The 19,096-nt window shown below is 42.5% G+C and overlaps 2 protein-coding genes across 2 annotated transcripts; both read left to right on the top strand.

Annotated features, from left to right (window-relative positions):
* Positions 1-7,055: 7,055 nt before the first annotated feature.
* Positions 7,056-12,611, top strand: LOC123135384 (ruBisCO large subunit-binding protein subunit beta, chloroplastic). The gene is made up of 15 exons (XM_044554436.1): positions 7,056-7,259; positions 7,966-8,190; positions 8,289-8,414; positions 8,502-8,639; positions 8,741-8,836; positions 9,562-9,804; positions 9,909-10,143; positions 10,224-10,393; positions 10,850-10,927; positions 11,057-11,128; positions 11,301-11,405; positions 11,525-11,617; positions 11,701-11,793; positions 12,107-12,230; positions 12,313-12,611. Exons 2-15 carry the CDS (start codon positions 7,981-7,983, stop codon positions 12,324-12,326), a joined length of 1,797 nt encoding a protein of 598 aa, XP_044410371.1. The 5' UTR covers positions 7,056-7,259; positions 7,966-7,980; the 3' UTR covers positions 12,327-12,611.
* A 4,776-nt stretch (positions 12,612-17,387) lies between these two features.
* On the top strand, positions 17,388-18,635 carry LOC123133087 (uncharacterized). Its single transcript, XM_044552627.1, has one exon. The coding sequence runs from the start codon at positions 17,459-17,461 to the stop codon at positions 18,413-18,415; it is 957 nt and encodes a 318-aa protein (XP_044408562.1). The 5' UTR covers positions 17,388-17,458; the 3' UTR covers positions 18,416-18,635.
* Positions 18,636-19,096: the final 461 nt, after the last annotated feature.

The raw sequence follows: 19,096 nt of genomic DNA, 5'->3' as shown, positions 1-19,096 counted from the left end.
AGACAGCGGTCTGCTCCGACAGGCCGTCGTCGACCAGCACGAGTAGCCCGAACGGGCCGAGCAAGCCCCGCCCCGCCGCGTCGGCGCTCGCGCTTAAAAAGAGAGGATCAATGAAACTGAGAAACTTGTCCGAGTAGAACTAGATAGAACAATACTGAATGTCTATCTAGGATAAATATATATATCACAACGATTTGAGCTGTATTTTAAGAACTGAGAAAGCTAAGAGCTAAGAAAGCACAACCATGTAAGCTGCAGTTTGAGAGCTAAAGAAAAAACATGTGGCTGTACTGAAGAAAAAGAAAGGTGCTCAGCTACAACACCAACTGTTGTACTATGTGAGCTACAATTTTCAAATCAAAGAACAAAAGTCTGTAGGAATGATCCGACTACTCATCATAGAAATCTCATATTATACTGAAAAATGGCAACTCTTGTTTGGATAGGAAAGTTCTAAGCAATTCAGTTCAGACAACCACCCCTAAAAAAATCATGTGTTTTTTGAAAATTCTAGTGCAAAGAAACATGACTGAGTGCGCCACACCAACATAAGCAACTTACTACAGTACCAACTAATCTGCCACTTGGCCCCTCAAAAAGAAACAATCTGCCACTTTGGCCCCTATTTTTGTAGCATTTCAGTTATAGAAACTGCAACTTTAATTGCTAAAACATGTCGCTAGTACATTGAAAACTGGTTTATACACAGGCAGTAACCGTGGTTCTTACCAGTAACCGCAGTCAGTAACCAAGCCATGCCTCGCTTGTCTACTCGCAGCTAGTTGGGTAGCCTCGGCAGTTCAGAATCTTCTTAGGAGCGCAATGCATTCGTCTCGTTCATCGACCACCCTAAACATTCAAGTAAACGGAAGTGAGAGCTGGGAGCTAACTTAAGACAGACTGCAGCGAATCAAATTAACAATTAGTTTTTTAATGGCTAAGGGTACACACAGCACATATATACAGTTAGAAAAATTGAGCAGTGGGGAGGGGGGGAATTAAGTGGAGATGCTACATCCTCTTCATAGGAGGCAATTCATAGGCAGCACTCAAGGTTTTTTTGGTGGCAATTGTTCTCGATCTAACGGATTGCAAATGAATTGATTCTAATTGTGCAAATGAATTCAAAACATCAAACGGATTGCAAATGAATTGATTCTAGGATGCAAATCAAATCATCTAAAGATGGACACACAGAGCATCTCTAAAGACAGACACACAGAGCATGGCAAGGACAAGATGCTACGTAGAGCTACCACCTAGGCAGATGGGATCGAGCGGGGGGCAAAAAGAGAGAGAGGGAGGTGGATGACCGACGACCTGAAAACGCGCCAGGCAGCGGAGCCGGGGCCGGGAGGTCTCCGCGACGACGACCACGGCGCTCTGCGTGAGGACGGAGGGAAGCCACAGCGCGTCAGGTAAGGGAATGGAAGAGAAAGGAAGAGAAAATCGGGAGAATATCTTACCTCGACGAGCAGCAGAAGGACGCAGACGGCCGAGCGGAAGCAGACGACGCCATGGAGATGGAGCACCAGGTCCAACCCATGGTGGCGCGGATCTGGAAGCCGACCCCATGGAGGAGACGGAACTCCAGGTCCAGGCCCATGGCGGACCTGTCAACCGCAGCCGCCGCCACTACCATGGGGTTGGAGCTCTAGGTCCAAGCCCTTGCGGATCTGGGAGCCAGCGCCGCTGCGTGACCTGCTCGCACGCACGATCTCCCTCTTCTCTTCCGATGAGGTGAGGGGAGGTGAGGGAGGAGGAGAGCGCAGGAGCGCCGGCGGCGAGGTCGGAGGGAGACGCGGCAGCCAGGATCTGGCACCGGAGGTGGCGGCGGCAAGGGAGGAGTGCAGCGCTAGGGTTAGCGCAAGAGAGAGGAGGGCTTGCTGCCGTGGGTGGGGTTCGCGCGAGAGAGAAGGGTTGGGTGGGGTTCGCGAGAGAGGGGGGTTTGCTGCCGTCGGATGGGATGGACCGATGGATGGATGGATGTTTGCCAGGTCATCGATCCAAGCCACTAGTGATTCCACCAATCAGAATTAAGCTTAGGTAGTTTTTTTTCTTTTGCTTCTCTTATAATTTTCACCCTCTAATTCAGGGTACACATTTAACATATTAACCACTTATAGTTTGCTAAAATGAATCAATAGTGTGCACATGTGTATATCTTGGGATGACAAACAATGTTGACTTGGATGAAAAAATCATTTTCCATTTTTCGAGTGCCCAAAATGAGATTTTTTGTGAAGGACCTACCAAATAATTGTGGCAAAATTGGACCAAATCATTTTTATAAATAACTAGGCCATATTTAATGCACAATTGACAAAATGGTTGGGTGAAAAAAGTTTTGATCCACCTCTAATGAAAAAGACAAATTGTCGTCGATTCAGTTGGAAACGGGTCAAATTTGAACTGTAGCTGCCTCATAGTTTGCTCTTTATTTTTTCCAAAAATCATTTCTAGGTACATAAGTATCTATTTAATCATAGAAACACCAAAAAAATTCCAAGATTCAACCACTAGCTAGGAACGGTCAAGTCCGCCGTTTTGACCGCATTTTGAAACGGGCATAAAAAATTCAAAAAAAATAAATAAATTGGAAAACCTTTGCATTGTGTCATTATATGTGACCAGGTTTCCAGGAAAAATAATAAACTTGTAATACGATAATTATTTTAAAAAAGTGTTCTCAGAAATGAGCTATCAAGTGTGAAGATTCATGACTTTCAAGCCAAATGATCAATCTTATGGCGACATTCATGGCATAGTTTGTTCAAATGATCTCATATTGTGCACAAGGGGGCATATTGGAATTCCAAACAATGTTGCCTAAGGAAGTTTTCATTTTCGTTGGACGAAAAAATCATTTTCCATTTTTCGAGTGCCCGAAAGGAGGTTTTTTTGTGAAGGAACTACCAAATAATTGTTGCAAAATTGGACCAAACCATTTTTATAAAATACTAGGCCATATTTAATGCACAATTGACAAAATGGTCTGGTGTAAAAAAATTTGATCCACCTCTCGTGAAAAAGACAAATTTCTGCCGATTTAGTTGGAAGCGGGTCAATTTTGAACTGCAGCTGCCTCATAGTTTGCTATTTATTTTTTCCAAAAATCATTTCTAGTTACATAAGGACCTATTTAATCATAAATACATGGTTTGGTGGCGATACGTCGAGGTTTGGGCGGTGGCTGAGGGCCCCAACTCTAGAGCGCATAAACTCGCATGCCCGCCGCGTGGTCACCGCGTGACCGTGGCGTTGCCATGTGTTCTGGGCGGCCTAGGCATGTCTAGTGGGTTGGGAACTCCCCAGGTTGGTGCTAGGAAGAAAATTATAACATAAGATTCTCACGAGGAGACCAATCGATGCTCAAACATGAATTAGCAGCCAAGTGTTTGATTAGCGGTACGAGAAATGTACATGGCTAACGGGCGTGAGTTTTGGCTGAGGATGATAAGTTACTAAGAAGACCGTTTTCACAAATTTTCAGCTCAAAAGGAGGAGCCTAGGTGGTACTTGCTTTGCAAACTCCCACACTGGACATAACTATGAATGTTGAAGCTCGGCTCAAAATAATGAATGGATTGAGCTGGCATTTGGTGGAGGATGGTTATTTGAGCATAGGAAAGCACTGTAGAAAATGGATGCTATTTGGACATGCCAAAGTGGTACTTCCTTCACAAACTGTTATTCTGAATAGAATAGGAAAATGAATATTTTTGAATTATTTTTGAACTAGACAAGGAAGGTTTTTACATATTTGATGAAGATATGACCCAAAGAATTTATGAGATTTGTTTGGGAATTTTGGCCATGACAGAAATATAGGTTGCTTCACAACCTAGGGCAAAAACTGCCACATGGACATGACACATAGGCAAAACTGATGAGATGGCGCCTAGTCATCGCAACCCACCACAATTTACAAGGCTATGACCATCTATATTGGTCGTTAACAACTAGAAATAAGGCAGCAGACTAGCGATGTTTGCTTTATGACCATTTCCTCTAATGAAATTATGACCTTTCTGACCAAAATGGTCGTTATGGTTTAGGGTTTAGAGCCCCCCAGACAGCTTTTGACCAATTGGTCTAAAATGGTCATAAATTTATGACCAATTCCTCGAGGGTCACTGACAGAAGGTCATAAGTTGACATATTTCTTGTAGTGTATTACATCCCCTCAAAGTATAAGTCTTCAATGAAGAGTATAATCACCTGCAGCACAACTATACATATAGATGTGACCAATCTTCATGCCCGCTGCGTGGAACTTCACAACGCTCTTCAACATTTTCACATGTTATGGTGCCCCTGTAAAAAAATAGCATGCAAGTAAACATGTAGAACCTGCACATTTTTTTCTGGTCATGATTTAAGATTACATTTTCACTATATAATGAGAAGGGAGAGCTGAAAGTATGAGATGGGCAAGAAGATCATGCATAACATAGCAAAGCAGGCTTGTGGCAAATATAAAAAATGAAAAGCTAAGAAGCCAGCATGAATTAGTCTTGCAAGCTCCACACAATCATGAATACGCAAAGAAGATGTTGTATAATATGGGTCACAAAACTCAAGATAGAATGTGAGCATGGGCACAAAATCACCTCGCAAGAAGAATTTCTGTAACTCATGATTGCTATCATATTTTTATCATAGTCATGATGCTTTGTGAAGCAACCAAGCTAGGTGCATGAGTAACAGAGAGAATCAGTACCTCAGAGAATATTAGTACTTCAGAGCCATGTGCCTTTAACTTGGGAAGACATTTATCTAACAGAACCATCTTTTCCTGTAGAAAGGGAAGTAATTTTCCTCATCTCAAAGAAAAGAACCATTTTTTTTCCTGTAGAAAGCATCAAGCCTTGAGGAGGCGCACCAAGGACGATGCCCTTGAGCTGCTTCAGGACTCCAAAAGGAGACCGCTAATACTGCAGTCCGCACCAGGGTAGGGGAGGGCCGATGCCGATGGAATCATTGGGACGCACGACAGACACAAAAATTTACAAGTCACGTAGTTTTATATATTTTTACTCACTACTGGAGTTAGTGAATGATGAAAATGTACTCAAAGACTAAAACTGAATTCTATACACCAAATATAATTTTCAGGATATTCTGGTTTATTTAAATTGTGTGCCGCAATCATCTCCGTCCTCATTGCCTCCTCTACATCTGCCAATGTCCTCGAATCCTTGGCATCCATGGGGATCCAATATGTCCTCCTCATCGCGTCCGGCCATCATGTCCAAGACCTGTTACATGTGCCATAGAGCTCCTGAAATTTCAAAATCAATTAAAAAACCGAACATATATGTGGATTCAACGAAAGATGTCTTCGCTTATGCTCTACAAATAAGTGATCGAGGTCTTGGCTGTTTTGTACAAAGAACACAAAGTCCTGGTAAATGATTTACAATAATGTAGCATGACGTTCAGCTTGTTTGGGCAAGTGATGTTTAGTTTGTTCAGTTTGATCTTACCAAAAGGATCAACGTAATTCAAGACATGGGAACTCAACCAAGAATACATTGGTGCCTACCAATACCTCCCAATTGGATTTCGCCTTAAATCAATGCAGGGGTGGCAGGGGAGCTCATGTGCGTGTACCTGTGCGTGGTTCGGATGAAGTAGTGTCCTCGCCGGCGTTGCGGAGGAGGGCCTGAGTGGAGGAGTTGTGTTCCGTGGATAGCACACGCTCGGCCGTCAGGACAGCGCCCAACCAGACCATCTTGGGACGACACAGGGAGACAGGGAGCGGCTGCACGACGGAAAAAATTGGGAGGCCAGCAACACATTGGAAATCCATCAAGAGTTGGCCTGCAGTGTTGGAGCATATAGTCAATGTTCTCAAGATTTGGCAGATTCAACTTCTGAAGCAAAATCATACAAAAGTTGAATCATTTTACACATTATGAACATTGAGAAGCAGATAACAAACGTATCATGCGTCTATTCACTGCTTCTAAAATTGTATCTAACCATTAGTTGAGTAAGTCACCAGAGAAGTTGTTATGTATATTGAACATGTACTCAAGCACTCATGAAAAATCTTCTATACAAAATTAATCAGGCGAGAGCATGCCCATGCCACTGAATTCTGTTGGCCACGGGCTGAACTTGTGAAGGGCATCTCTAGCAATTAGCAACGACATGGCATACTTTTTTGCGGGGAGGAGAGGAATCTGGACACCCTGATCCGATGACCGGAGCCGCCGTCGGACCAGCAGCAGGTAGCCGCACAGTCCCTATTCTCCCTTCTCTTCTCTCCATCTCACCTCGTCTCCCTCCCTTGTATCTTCTTCCCAGAAGACCGAGTCGCCACAGCCATGGAGCACCGCCGCCGCCGGCCTCCACTACGAACCGCCAGGATGGATCCCGACCTCCGCCACTTCCCCGCCGTTCCCCGCCTCCCGGATCTCTGCCGCCGCCGTCCTGCTCCCGATCGGGACCGGGAGCGCCGCCGCACCAGCCCAGAAACCGCTTATTATTCACTCACCGGGGACCGCGTGTTGAATCCTAAAACCACAGGGTTTTATTTATAAATTTCTGAACGAAATGTTTTTCTCACTTAAGAAAGGATGGCGGGTTGAATTCTTAAAAATAGAAGGACTTTTCTGCAAAAACGACAACGACGTACGACCAGAAACGATCGCTAGTTTATTAGTAGGTACAAATAGCTCTTAGTGGGATAACTCCTCGCAGTGCTCGCCAACAAAAAATCTGTATTTTACGTGGAATTTGAAGTTTCCAGAGATTATTCCACACCGCCCGGGGTAGACCCACAAAAATGCTAGACATACAAAGATTTGTAAAAGCCTGTAAACTGTTTCCATCTAACAACCAATCACAAATCTCTCCCTCCCTGATTTTTAAGGGTGGGTCGTCCCGCTCACCGGTTAGCCAATGAAAACTAACCCATCCTGTAAAAGCCTGTAAACTGTTTGTACGTGTAGCATTGGTGGTAGAGCCACCAGGGTGTCCCATCGTATTAGCGCCCTTACTTAATCGAGTTTGTAAAAACTTTTGCACATATTCTTTGCCCACCTAGCACGCAAAGCGAGGCGAGGGGAGTGCACCAAAAGAAGGTTCGAGACGCTCTCCCGGCCCAGCGGGTCCCACCTGTCAGCAGCATTCAATTGGTTTCTCCGCCGATTCGTTTATTTATTTTTATTTAAGCCCGAGAGAGGGAGATCGGCCGCCGGCGAGATCGGTCAGCCGACGCACTCCTCTTCCTCACCCACTCAACTCAGGTATCGACGGGTCGACCCCCTCTCCCCCCATGTCTCTGCTACTCGTGACGAGTAATTTCGAACCTGCTCGATCGGCCGGAGTTGTCGCGCGCGGATCGGATCCTGTTGCGGAGTGGTATTCAGTTCTCATTAGGGATCCCTCCTGCCTGCCTGTTCTTGTTGGGTGGGTGTATGCTCCAATTACTAATCAGAGCAGGGCAGGGCAGGGCAGGGCAGGGGATTTTTCGCCCTTCCTAGTAGATTTTACCCTGAATATCCTGGGGGTTCGCATCGCCGTATCCGTGCGTATGATTCTGATTATTAGGCCGCCGAGGGCACCAGATCGATCAGGGCTTAATTAGTTAGACACGAACCCAGCAACACTGTCGGATCACTCGGCTATAGTATGGTAAAGTACAGTCAAATCAGGGCCTTAATCAGCTGCAGAATCGCACACATGCATGTCGGACCAGCAGATCACACCGTTTTACAGTACAGTCGATGCCAGCCCACACGGCCAGTGGAAACGCAGGCATCTGCTCGGCGTGGGCCGGTGTCAGAATTGTTACAGCCATTGCTCTGCTTGTTCTGGAGCAATCAGAGCTTCTCTTGTCTCTGCTTAGCTGCCCAGTTTGACTTATGCACCATGTATTATTCTCGTATTACTGTCTCCGTTCTCGTGTTGAATTCATGCTGATACAAACTGTTTGAAATATCGCGCCGACAGACCGTTAAGGACAGTATGGCTTCACCGTTCGGGGGCGCCTCAACGTGTGGCCTCAAGGCCGCCGCTCCTTCCGGATTCGCGACCAGGAAGCAGCTCTCCCTCGTTTCGCCCCCGTTGGTCTCGCTGCCCAAGAGGGTCAGGCCAGGGAGAAAGTGCGGTGTCCGAGTGAACGCTGCAAAGGAGCTGTATTTCAACAAGGACGGGTCGGCTATAAAGAAGCTGCAAGTGAGTCGAATCGCCGTGCCATCGTTCATATGCCGCCTCGTCGTTTCAGTTCGTGATGCCTTCTTGCTGACTTGTTATTTTTTTTTTCCTGTGATCAGACTGGAGTCAATAAGCTTGCTGATCTGGTTGGAGTTACTCTTGGCCCAAAAGGGCGGAATGTCGTCCTTGAGAGCAAATACGGGTCTCCTAGAATTGTCAATGATGGCGTCACGGTGGCAAAAGAGGTGCTGTTCTGTCAGGAGATTTAGCGCGTCATTTCTTACCCTGATGACTGTGAACTTTACTCATGAAATGATTGGCTTATGGACCAGGTTGAGCTGGAGGACCCTGTTGAAAATATTGGAGCTAAATTGGTCAGGCAAGCTGCTGCTAAGACCAATGATTTGGCTGGTGATGGAACTACCACTTCTGCCATCCTTGCTCAAGGAATGATTGCTGAGGGTGTTAAGGTACAGAAATATGAAACCATGGGTCTTGCTACAGTTTATAGCATAAGTGCTCTCATTAAGTTCTGGGCATAATGTCTAGTTTGTTTAATTACTTTCTGCAGATTGTAGCTGCCGGTGCTAATCCAGTACAGATTGCCCGTGGTATTGAGAAAACAACCAAAGCACTAGTCGGTGAGCTCCGAAAGATGTCCAAGGAGGTGAGATATCGCTAATCTGTTCCATTCTGGAAATAAAATAATTCTAAATTCAGTATTATGTCTCCTCTGACCTATGCTGTTCTGCAATCACAATTATTAAACCAATCTTCTAATGTAATATTAGCATGCATATGATTCTTGTGACTTTGGCTCACTATGTTACATATAAACATGATGGCTTATTTACCTTTAAGGACCGTAAATGAGACATGTTCTATTACACAGCTGCTTTCGTAATACAGAATAAATGTGAATTTAGCTTGTCTGTACATATATAAAACAATTGGATTATACTGTACATTATTAAGTCCACAGCAATTGGTGTTCAATATGACATCACCACGTTTGCCAATGAACCGCGCCGCATCAGCACATCTATTTTCCTTTTTTTCCTTCCTCCAAATACACATGCTCTGTTATGTTTTTCCATTTCTATATTTTCCCTGGATTTCTTCTGAAAGTTATTTGGTTTGTGATTGACCATCTCTCTTTTCCAGCTGATATTTTAAATGCCTGATAATTATGTAATAAGTACTTCCTCCGTCCGGAAATACTTGTCATTGAAATGGATGTATCTAGATGTATTTTAGTTGTAGATACATCCATTTTCATCCATTTTGATGACAAGTATTTCCGGACGGAGGGAGTAGTTATTTTCAGGAGCACTGATCCCCATTTGGATCTATTGAAAACTCAAACTTATTGAATTACGCTCAATGTTGCAGGTTGAAGATAGCGAACTTGCTGATGTTGCTGCAGTAAGCGCTGGAAATAACTACGAAATTGGCAACATGATAGCTGATGCTATGAGCAAGGTTGGGCGACAGGGGGTGGTTACACTTGAAGAAGGGAAGAGTGCCGAAAACAACCTCTATGTGGTTGAAGGGATGCAATTCGACCGCGGCTATATTTCTCCCTACTTTGTAACCGACAGTGAAAAAATGTCAGTGGAGTATGAGAATTGCAAGGTCTGATTCTCTATAGCTTTTTGCCTCCTTATCTACTTAAATTTCAGTAATCAACATCTCCATGAGTCCTATGTTATGGAGCTGGTATTTTGTCCGTTACTCAGCTGCTTCTTGTGGACAAGAAAATTAACAACGCCAGAGATCTCATCACTCTTCTGGAGGACGCTATTAAGGGTGGATATCCAATTTTAATAATCGCAGAGGATATTGAGCAGGAAGCTCTTGCAACTCTTGTGGTCAATAGGCTTAGAGGTGCACTGAAGATTGCTGCTATTAAAGCCCCTGGTTTTGGAGAGCGCAAGAGTCAATACCTGGATGATATCGCTACTCTGACAGGAGGTAAATTTAATAATCTTTGGTGCAATATGATGTGTCCCATTTTTATATTGGTTCACTTATAAAGGTCATTATTCGCCCAGGCACTGTCATCAGAGAAGAAATCGGACTGTCCCTGGACAAAGCAGACAAAGAAGTTCTTGGAAATGCCGCCAAGGTTGTAATTACTAAGGATTCGACAACAATTGTTGGAGATGGTACTACACAGGAGGAAGTAACCAAAAGGGTTACACAAATCAAGAACCAAATTGAGGTCTTTATAGTAAACTTGTATTGCATGTTTACAGTTTTCTGTACCCTATTTGTCAAATGCGCTAGGCCTCCCTATGCAGCCCCTGTCTATAGCCTTTCTCCTATCAAGTTAGTTAGGCTGGCAGTTTCTGGTCTCCCTTTTTTATGATCTTTGTTTATTTTTCTCCTTTGCTTCTCTGCTTCTCATTTTTCTGTGTTTGGTTGTATCTTAGCATCAATTTGATGCACTTTATTATATAGGACAGACTTTGATGCATGCTTGAGAAAAACAAATTCCTATTTGTGAAACCATGTTCTGTTTTTCTGATTTTTCTCATGGCTCCTCTGTTTGTCCAGTCTCTTTTCGTTGCTCTGTTTTTCCAGTATAGATAAATTCAGTTTTTGTCTTGCATGTGTCACTTGAAGTGTGGATAGAAAAGGCTTTAAGTAATGTTTTGTTCAATCTTTATTTTTTCAGGCTTCTGAACAGGAATACGAAAAAGAAAAGCTAAACGAGAGGATAGCTAAACTATCCGGTGGCGTTGCTGTCATTCAGGTACTTCTGTTGTTTTACATTAAGCACCTACTGATGCTCTAGGCTGCAATTACAGAAAGGCACCTAGTGATGCACTAGTCTGCATTTGCATAACATAACAGCTATAAAATGATACATCTTGGTTTGTAGGTAGGAGCACAGACTGAAACTGAGCTTAAGGAAAAGAAACTGAGGGTTGAAGACGCACTGAATGCAACAAAGGTAATGCTTTATTCTTGTTCAAATGCAATTGATTTTTGGGATTTGTATTAACTGTGTTTATCATACAGAAAGACTTCTGATGTGATATTGTAATTTATGTGTTGATTGTACTTATATATATCAAACTATATGTAATTATTTCTTATTAATTGATTGCTCGCTTTGTGGACAGGCCGCTGTGGAGGAAGGTATTGTTGTCGGTGGTGGTTGTACCCTTCTAAGGCTTGCATCAAAAGTTGATGCCATTAAAGAAACCCTTGAGAATGATGAACAGAAGGTATGGAAAAGGCAAATGAGATTTTCTTTCTAGAAGTTTTGACATTTGAATGTTATCCTTGGTTCATAGAGCTGGTTTCTTCCATGAAAATGAACTAATTTTCTGTTTGCCTTTTCAAGGTCGGTGCTGAAATTGTGAGGAAATCCTTGAGCTATCCTCTTAAACTGATTGCGAAAAATGCTGGTGTCAATGGCAGTGTGGTCACTGAGAAGGTTTGGACTGAAGTTTGTTTTCAAATCTGAAGTTAATATTTAGAATCTTGTGCGTAACTAATTTGGAGCTTGTCTATACTCAGGTCCTTGTGAACGACAACTTCAGGTACGGCTACAATGCCGCTACAGGGAATTATGAGGATTTGATGGCTGCTGGTATTATTGATCCCACCAAGGTAACAAGCAAATTGTGTTGATATCTTTTTCTCCTGTATCAGAACGTTTTTTCTCAAACGAAATCTTTCTTTATAAAAATTGTGTTATTCAAGAAATCGAAAAGTATTTCAAAAACCCCAGGTCTATTATATTTTGCCGGGAATTGACTAGGTGGAGTGTTCTTTATGTATGCCGTTAGCCTTAATGTGCAATTATACTGAAACATTAAGCATGATCACTGAGGCAGGGGTTCTGTCCCTGGAATATTGTATCCACCCTCCTTTCTCAAACAAGCAGTGGGCCCATAAGCTAACCTGATTTCTCACAAAACAGGTTGTGAGGTGCTGCCTGGAGCATGCCGCATCGGTGGCGAAAACATTCATCACCTCGGACGCCGTCGTGGTCGACATCAAGGAATCTGAGAAGGCGCCTGCCGCAAACCCAATGGCCGGTTCAGGTATGCAGAGACTTGTTTAGAAAACATGTGCTTGTCGCCGATATAGTATTTGTCATCTAACTTGTTTTGATGCTGTCTGCAGGTTATGGGTTCTAAACCCTTGGGCAGCATGCTGCGTTGTCGGAGGTTATACTTTGAGCAAAGAAGCGTGGGTGCTATTGTGTCGCGGGTCGAAGCCGGAAACTAAATTTTTGTTGCTATTGTCGCGAACCAAAAGTCGGAACGTGAGTCTTCTTTAAAATTTTATTACACTAGCAATCTAGTCCTGAAAGAAAGTGTACACTATTTTTTTTTGCGAGAAAGTGAACACTGTATTGTAGGCATAGGTAATTTATTGGTGATATTCCCAGTCAATTAATTTATTGCTTAGTCTTGTGGTAATGCTGGCCGGTTTTTTTTTAGATGGTAATGCTCGCTATTGTTCCATATATATGGAACATGTAAAACTGACTGTAGTGGGCCGGTTGTGTTTGTCTGATCTGTGAGGTCTGGTTTGCGAGACCTCTTATGTGACGCATTTTGTATCAAACAGCAGCTCGACGCACAGGGTTGACGCTTGACTGGGCCGGCCCACCAACCCGATCTTTTGTTTCCTTTCGTGCGCGACAAAAAGAGCTGAAAAACCGGCAGCGAGTACCAGGAATAGATCCCACGACCTCAGACTCCAACCACGGGCCATTAGCCACTACACTACAAGCCACCATCAAAAGTAGCGCTGAAATTTCGAAAACATTTTGAAAATATTTCTTGAAAATTGCAAGCAGTTTCAAAATGCCGCTTTTTTCGTATTCCATCTTTTTGGAAAAGTGAAGATGTTTTTTAAATCTGATTCAAAAATGAAACAGGAACAAAATTTGCAAACTCCAAACAGATTCGAAACCAGAACAATTTTCAAAAATGTTTCTGAAAAAAAACAAATTACGAAAAAAATGAACATTTTTTATATCACGAACATTTTTTAGTTTTGTTTAAAAATGGAAAACAGGAACATTTTTTTAATTCAGCACCAAAAAAATAAAACAGGAACTTTTTTTAAAATGCGAACAAAATTTGTACTGTAAGCTTTTTTGGAAATGTGAACAAAATTTTAAACATGGCAATTTTTTTGGAATTTGCGAGTATTTATTACAAAAGAATATTTTTTTTGAAATTGTGTACAAAATTTGAAAACCGGAACATTTCTGAAAACACGAACATTTTTTGGGAACCTCAAACAGTGGTGAAAAAAGGAAAAAAATGAAAATGAGAATATTTTTCGAAATTGTGATTTAAAATCCCGATCTGTTTTTGAATTTAGAGAACAAAATTTTGAAATGAGAACAAAATTTGAACATGATCATTTTTTAAAGAATGAACATTTTTTGAATCTTGAGAACGAATTTCGAAATAGAGAACAAATTTAGAAGAGCGGACAATATTTTAAGGCATGAACATTTTTTCGACTCTTGGGAACAAATTTTGAAACGGAGAACAAATTTGGAAGCGCGAAGCACGGATATTTTTTAAATATTGAGCAGAAATTTTGAGACGGAGAACCAATTTTAAATATCCTGAACAAATTTGGAAGCGCGAGCATTTTTTGAAAATGTGAACAATTGTTTTTAAAATCTGGTACATTATATGAATTTCGAAAGTTTTGAACCTTTTTGGGTAACGAGAACAAATTTTGAATGTTCAGAACATTTGTTTTGAAAACTGAACATTTTATGGAAACACAAACAAAATTTGAATATTTTTATAAAAAAGAGGAGAAAAGAAAATGAAATAACAAACCAGAGAATGAAAACAAATAGAAAAAACAAAAAGAATAAAAGAAAAAAGAAACAGAAATAACTAAAAACGAAAAGAAGAAGAAAAATTCGAAAATTCAAAAAGAACATTTTTTAGAAGCAAGAAGATTTTTCGAAAATTAAGAACAAATCTGAATATGTACTTAGTTGAAAAAGATAAAATAACATTGAAAAAATAACTAGAAAAAAACTAAAAAAAGAAAGAAGAAATTAGAAAAAGAAACAGAAAAGAAAAAAAGAAAAAAGAAAAACCGGTTTAGGAAGCAGAAAAAACCGGCTGGGAACTGTGGAAGGTTCCCAAAACCGGAAACACTGATACACGTTAAATGGGCCGGCCCAAGCTGTGCGATGCGTCGACTGTTTGACGCAACGAGCGTCCAATAGGAAATTCCCTGGTTTGCTGCGTCGGGTGGTTCTCTCAGCCCATCAAATACTATGGGCCCATTCTGGCCAGGCCAGCCCAGGCCAGCTCGCCAGTAGTTTTCTACTTCGAGATCACTCACTCGGCTCTTTTTTTCTACTGGCGTTTTCTGAGGAAAAAACATCAGCTGCTTGCTAAAACCTGACTTCATTTTGAAACCAAAATAAAAGAATTCTTGAATTAATAAATATGTTCACAAAATGAAAAATGTTCATGTTTTTTTTATTTTTTTTTACAAATTGTAACAAATTAACTTGCACACATCGGGTAGCTGCCGTGGTAACTTGCACACATACGTGATCAAGCTTGAGTCCAATTAATTCGAAGATGGTTTATATGGTGGATTTTGATTAGAGACTTCATTGCTTTATACAGGTGTTAGGTGTAGTCACGGGGAAAAATACAGCTCAGAAAAAAAAATCACCAAGTGCCCAAATCACTGAAATTCATAGCGATTCCATGGGGAAGTAGAGACCGAGTGATTCCATGGGGAAGTAGAGACTGACAGGAAGGACAACTTACATTAAAATTGTAGTTTTCAGTTCAGCCAGAAGACCCAAGCATTCACTTGAAATTCTATCAAATAATTGGATATTTTTTTTAAAAAAAATGTAATTCTTTTGTACTACTAAAATGGTTGAAACATTTTGACCAAAAAGTAAATACTCGGGTCTCTAGTGAGATCATTGAAATTCGATGAATTGAACGACATCTCACTAAAGGTGGAAACCATGCATATGTGTAGTGTAGTGGAGTTAGTTATAAGGTTTTACTACGTCATCACTACCAGGCCCACCTCCTTCTTTCACAATGTTTCTTGGAGCCCGTGTTGTGACTACTAATTTGAAACCTACTTCTCTTCTATATCATCTTCTCTATCCTTAAACCAGCAAGAATATATAATATACTCTCTCCGTTCCTGAATATAAGTCTTTTTAAAGATTTCAATATGAACTACATACGAAGCAAAATGAGTGAATCTACTATATACAGCCATATGTATATTGAAATCTTTAAAAAGACATATTTAGAAACGGAGGGAGTACATAAATACTTATATCGTGCTTACATCATCTTACTATATTTGCTCCTAAGATCAAGCGCAAACTAGTTTGTTTTAATCTAATTTAGCGATGAGTACATAGTTGATTTTGAAGCTACTTGCATGCACATGCATCTCGTATCACTGTCCCTAAGGCAGGGACACACGCTGCACGGTTCTTTTGATCCAATCTAGCAAGTGGATAAACATATTTATACTAGATAAAAAGCAAGTTGATTCATGACGTTCACGCGGGCAGAGGTCGGATCTGATCTATAAAATCCTAAATAGGTCGACAGTGTAGGCACTCCACGGATTACTCTATAAGTAACTACTCCCTCCGTTCGGAATTACTTGTCACAAAAATGGATAAAAATGAATATATCTACAACTAAAATACATCTAAATACATTCATTTCTTGAACGAGTAATTCCGAACAGAGGGAGTTGTTGATTCTGAAGCTATGTACCCCTACATGCACATGCACATCCATACATGCGGCACAGTTCTTTTAATCTAATCTAGCAAGGAGTACCTAATAGTGGGTAGCAAAGGAAGTGGCTAAACATATTTATTCTCCCTTCGTATCTTTTCACTCTGTATATAAGGTTTGTCTTAGATCAAACTTGTACTATTAAAAATATTATCAACATCTACAACACTAGAGATATACGATATGATAACTTATTTCATGATGCATCTAGAAATATTCATTTGATATTGTGAATGTTAATATATTTTTATGTAATGTTAGTCCAACTTTAACTTTTTTGACTTTAGACAAATCTAATACAATCGATCTGCTGAACCAATAGCACCAGTTATGCTACTAATACAGACTAAAAAGAAACGGGTAGTTATGCTACTAATAGCACCAGTTGGCTGAACCAATCGATATTCTGGATCTATATGCATGCAATCGAGGAGCATCAATTGCGCAACTAGCCAGTACCAATTGACCGAATCCATTAGAGTACAATTAATAGTAAAGCCAGCTGCTGGCTTATCCAGTAGACATGTCATCTAGAGCCGACCTAAAGAGCCAACCTATATAATACTCCTCCATCCTAAAATAAATGTCTCAAGTTTAGCAAGACGTTTCAAGGCTACTCCGGTGACTCCGCGGGCCCCTAGCACCCGCGCCAAGGCCAAGCTGGGAGCATTGACGTCGTTGGAAAGCGCTAAACTGCGGCTCGCTGACAAGAACCTGGAGGCTACAGGCTTGGGCGCCATTGGGGAAGCAGCGCGACGAGGGGCGCATGAACGAGATCATGGAGCAGATCAAAGCATGCACGGCAAGAGCAAGACTTCAAGATCCGCCAGATTGAGCTTTTACGTCTAGTATCTTTATGGTTATGTGCTTTTAGCGTCCTCGTGAACTTTAGTCTTCTACTTTGCCAGGACTGCGAGCCCGCTGAACTTAAGTGTTATGTTGGTGTGGATTATGCCTGGTTTGGATGCTGCCATGCGTCTACGTTCCAAAAAAAAGTTTAGTGCAACTTTGTACTAAAATTAGTACATAGTTGAGACACTTATTTTGAGATGAGAGAGTAGTTAGTTATAAGGTTTAACTGCTTCATCACCCCTCTGACTACTAATTTGAAACCTACTTCTCTTCTCTTCTAATCTAGCAAGTGGAATAAACATGTCTATACAAGACAAAAAGCAAGTTGATTTTGAATTTCACGCGGGCAACGGTCGGATCTGATCTACTCCCTCTATTCCTAAATATAAGTCTATTTAGAGATTCCACTACAAACTATATTTTATAGCGTAGATTCACTCACTTTGCTTCGTATGTAGTCCATTGTAGAATCTCTAAAAAAAGACTTATATTTAGGAACTGAGGAGCTATAAAATTCTAAACAGATCGACGGTGTAGGCACTCCACCTGTTACTCTATAAGTGGTGCCAAACCGGCCGGTGTTGCTAACATCTTTGTAGAACCAAGTAGCTAGTACCACTCAGCTAACAATGGTGGGTGTGGGTATGGGTTCCACAAAGCGTGGCCTTGTGTGGTGCGTCGGCCTGCTCGTCGCCGGGCTTGTCCTCCTGGCGGCGGAGGCAGATTTCTGCTCCGAGGACTGCCGTGGCAAGACCCATTTCTTGGGCTGTGCCCGTCGGTGCAGATCTCAGCTTGAGGTTCTGGCGGCCATGGCGGCGCGGCTCTCGGATGCATGCCAGGACTTTTGCCATAGCCACGAGCACTTTGACTGGTGCGTCCGTCGCTGCCGGTTTGGGCCGCATCTTAGGCTTGCCGCTGCCGGTGGGGAATCAGAAGAAGCAAGCGGAGGAGGAAATGATGACCTGAGGGCGACGGCGGCGGCGAGGATCCCGGACAGATGCGTATTCTTCTGCGGTGACCGGGTCCGGGTGGAGGACTTCAACTCATGCCTCTTTACCTGCCGGACCGGAGCGCCCGTGCATCATAAGTTTGCCGGCGGTGGGGCCGGGGAATCAACGACACAAGAAGAAGAAGAAGAAGAAGCGCCAGGAGGAGCGGTTCATGTCCGGGCGGCGGCGGCACAGGTGCAGCATGAGGCTGCTGCTGCAGCACAGCCGATGAATACCGACCCGTGCGAGGCCTACTGCAAAACGCATGCTCGAGATTTTCCCGCCAAGTACGATGTCTGCGTGCGCCAGTGCCGTTCTGGTGGGCACCCAGGAGGGGAAACAATGGCACAAGATGAAGAAGCAATCCGAGGATCAGCAGTTGATGTCTCGGCGCCGGCGGCAAATGAGGCTGTCGCAGCAGGAGCACGGCCGATGAAAAATACCGACCCGTGCGATGACTACTGCGTGGAGCAAACTCGTTATTTTCCCAGGCCCGGGCAGTTCTTCGATTGCGTCGAGGAGTGCCACGCTGGTCACGGTAGGCTCGCCGGCGACGGCAGGAGTGGGATCCTCCGCCGCGTCAAGCAAGAATCATAGAAGAAGGACGGCGAAGCACCGGCAACATAGCCATGGAAGACTCTTATCTCTTGATGAGCTTATATTAAGCTAGCTCGTTTCTTTTTCAAAATAAATAACGGTCGATTGGCCGTGCGTGCCGGTGGAGTCTGTTCCTGTGCCGTCGCGATCTCTAGTTGCTTGCTTTAGTTCTGTTACTATGTAAGTTACAAATAAATTTATGGAATTGCAGAATGATATACACAGCGTGCTTCTTCTTGCCCGGCCATGTGCTTAGCGTACGTGTTTACTCATATGTAAAACACACTACTTGTATCATACCTGCCACATATTTTGCACTATTTGTAAATCACTGAAAACCATGAAATAATTTTGTATATAATACTATGTGTACCTATTATCTCACAACTTTTTACAACCAAACTAATCAGGGGCCTTTATGTTGGAGCCGCCTCTCTTCTTTCTCAAAATTATCTTTCTCAAGAATGCACACATGTACCAAGGTGGAGCACAAAGCTTTGCCTAGAGGCGTAGCTACTTGGTTGTTGATTCTGAATCAAGTGAATATACATCTAGTATATACTACTGCAACGAGAAGTAGATATACATGAAAGCAAGTACTCCCTCTGTAAACTAATATAAGAGCGTTTAGATCACTACGGAGGGAGTACATTCTAAGTTGCCCGCGCGCAGATGTCGGAT

Source organism: Triticum aestivum, chromosome 6B (genome assembly GCF_018294505.1).
Source record: "Triticum aestivum cultivar Chinese Spring chromosome 6B, IWGSC CS RefSeq v2.1, whole genome shotgun sequence".
NCBI lineage: Eukaryota > Viridiplantae > Streptophyta > Magnoliopsida > Poales > Poaceae > Triticum > Triticum aestivum.
Note: the sequence above shows the minus strand (reverse complement) of the source record. Positions and strands in the feature narration are given on the sequence as shown.

Excerpts from the sequence above, each read along its gene's own strand:
- LOC123135384 (XM_044554436.1), top strand. The coding sequence starts at position 7,981 with ATGGCTTCACCGTTCGGGGGCGCCTCAACGTGTGGCCTCAAGGCCGCC. Across the intron at positions 8,640-8,740 it reads TGATTGCTGAGGGTGTTAAG|ATTGTAGCTGCCGGTGCTAA; the intron begins GTACAGAAATAT and ends TACTTTCTGCAG. Across the intron at positions 10,394-10,849 it reads AAATCAAGAACCAAATTGAG|GCTTCTGAACAGGAATACGA; the intron begins GTCTTTATAGTA and ends TTATTTTTTCAG.
- LOC123133087 (XM_044552627.1), top strand. The coding sequence starts at position 17,459 with ATGGTGGGTGTGGGTATGGGTTCCACAAAGCGTGGCCTTGTGTGGTGC.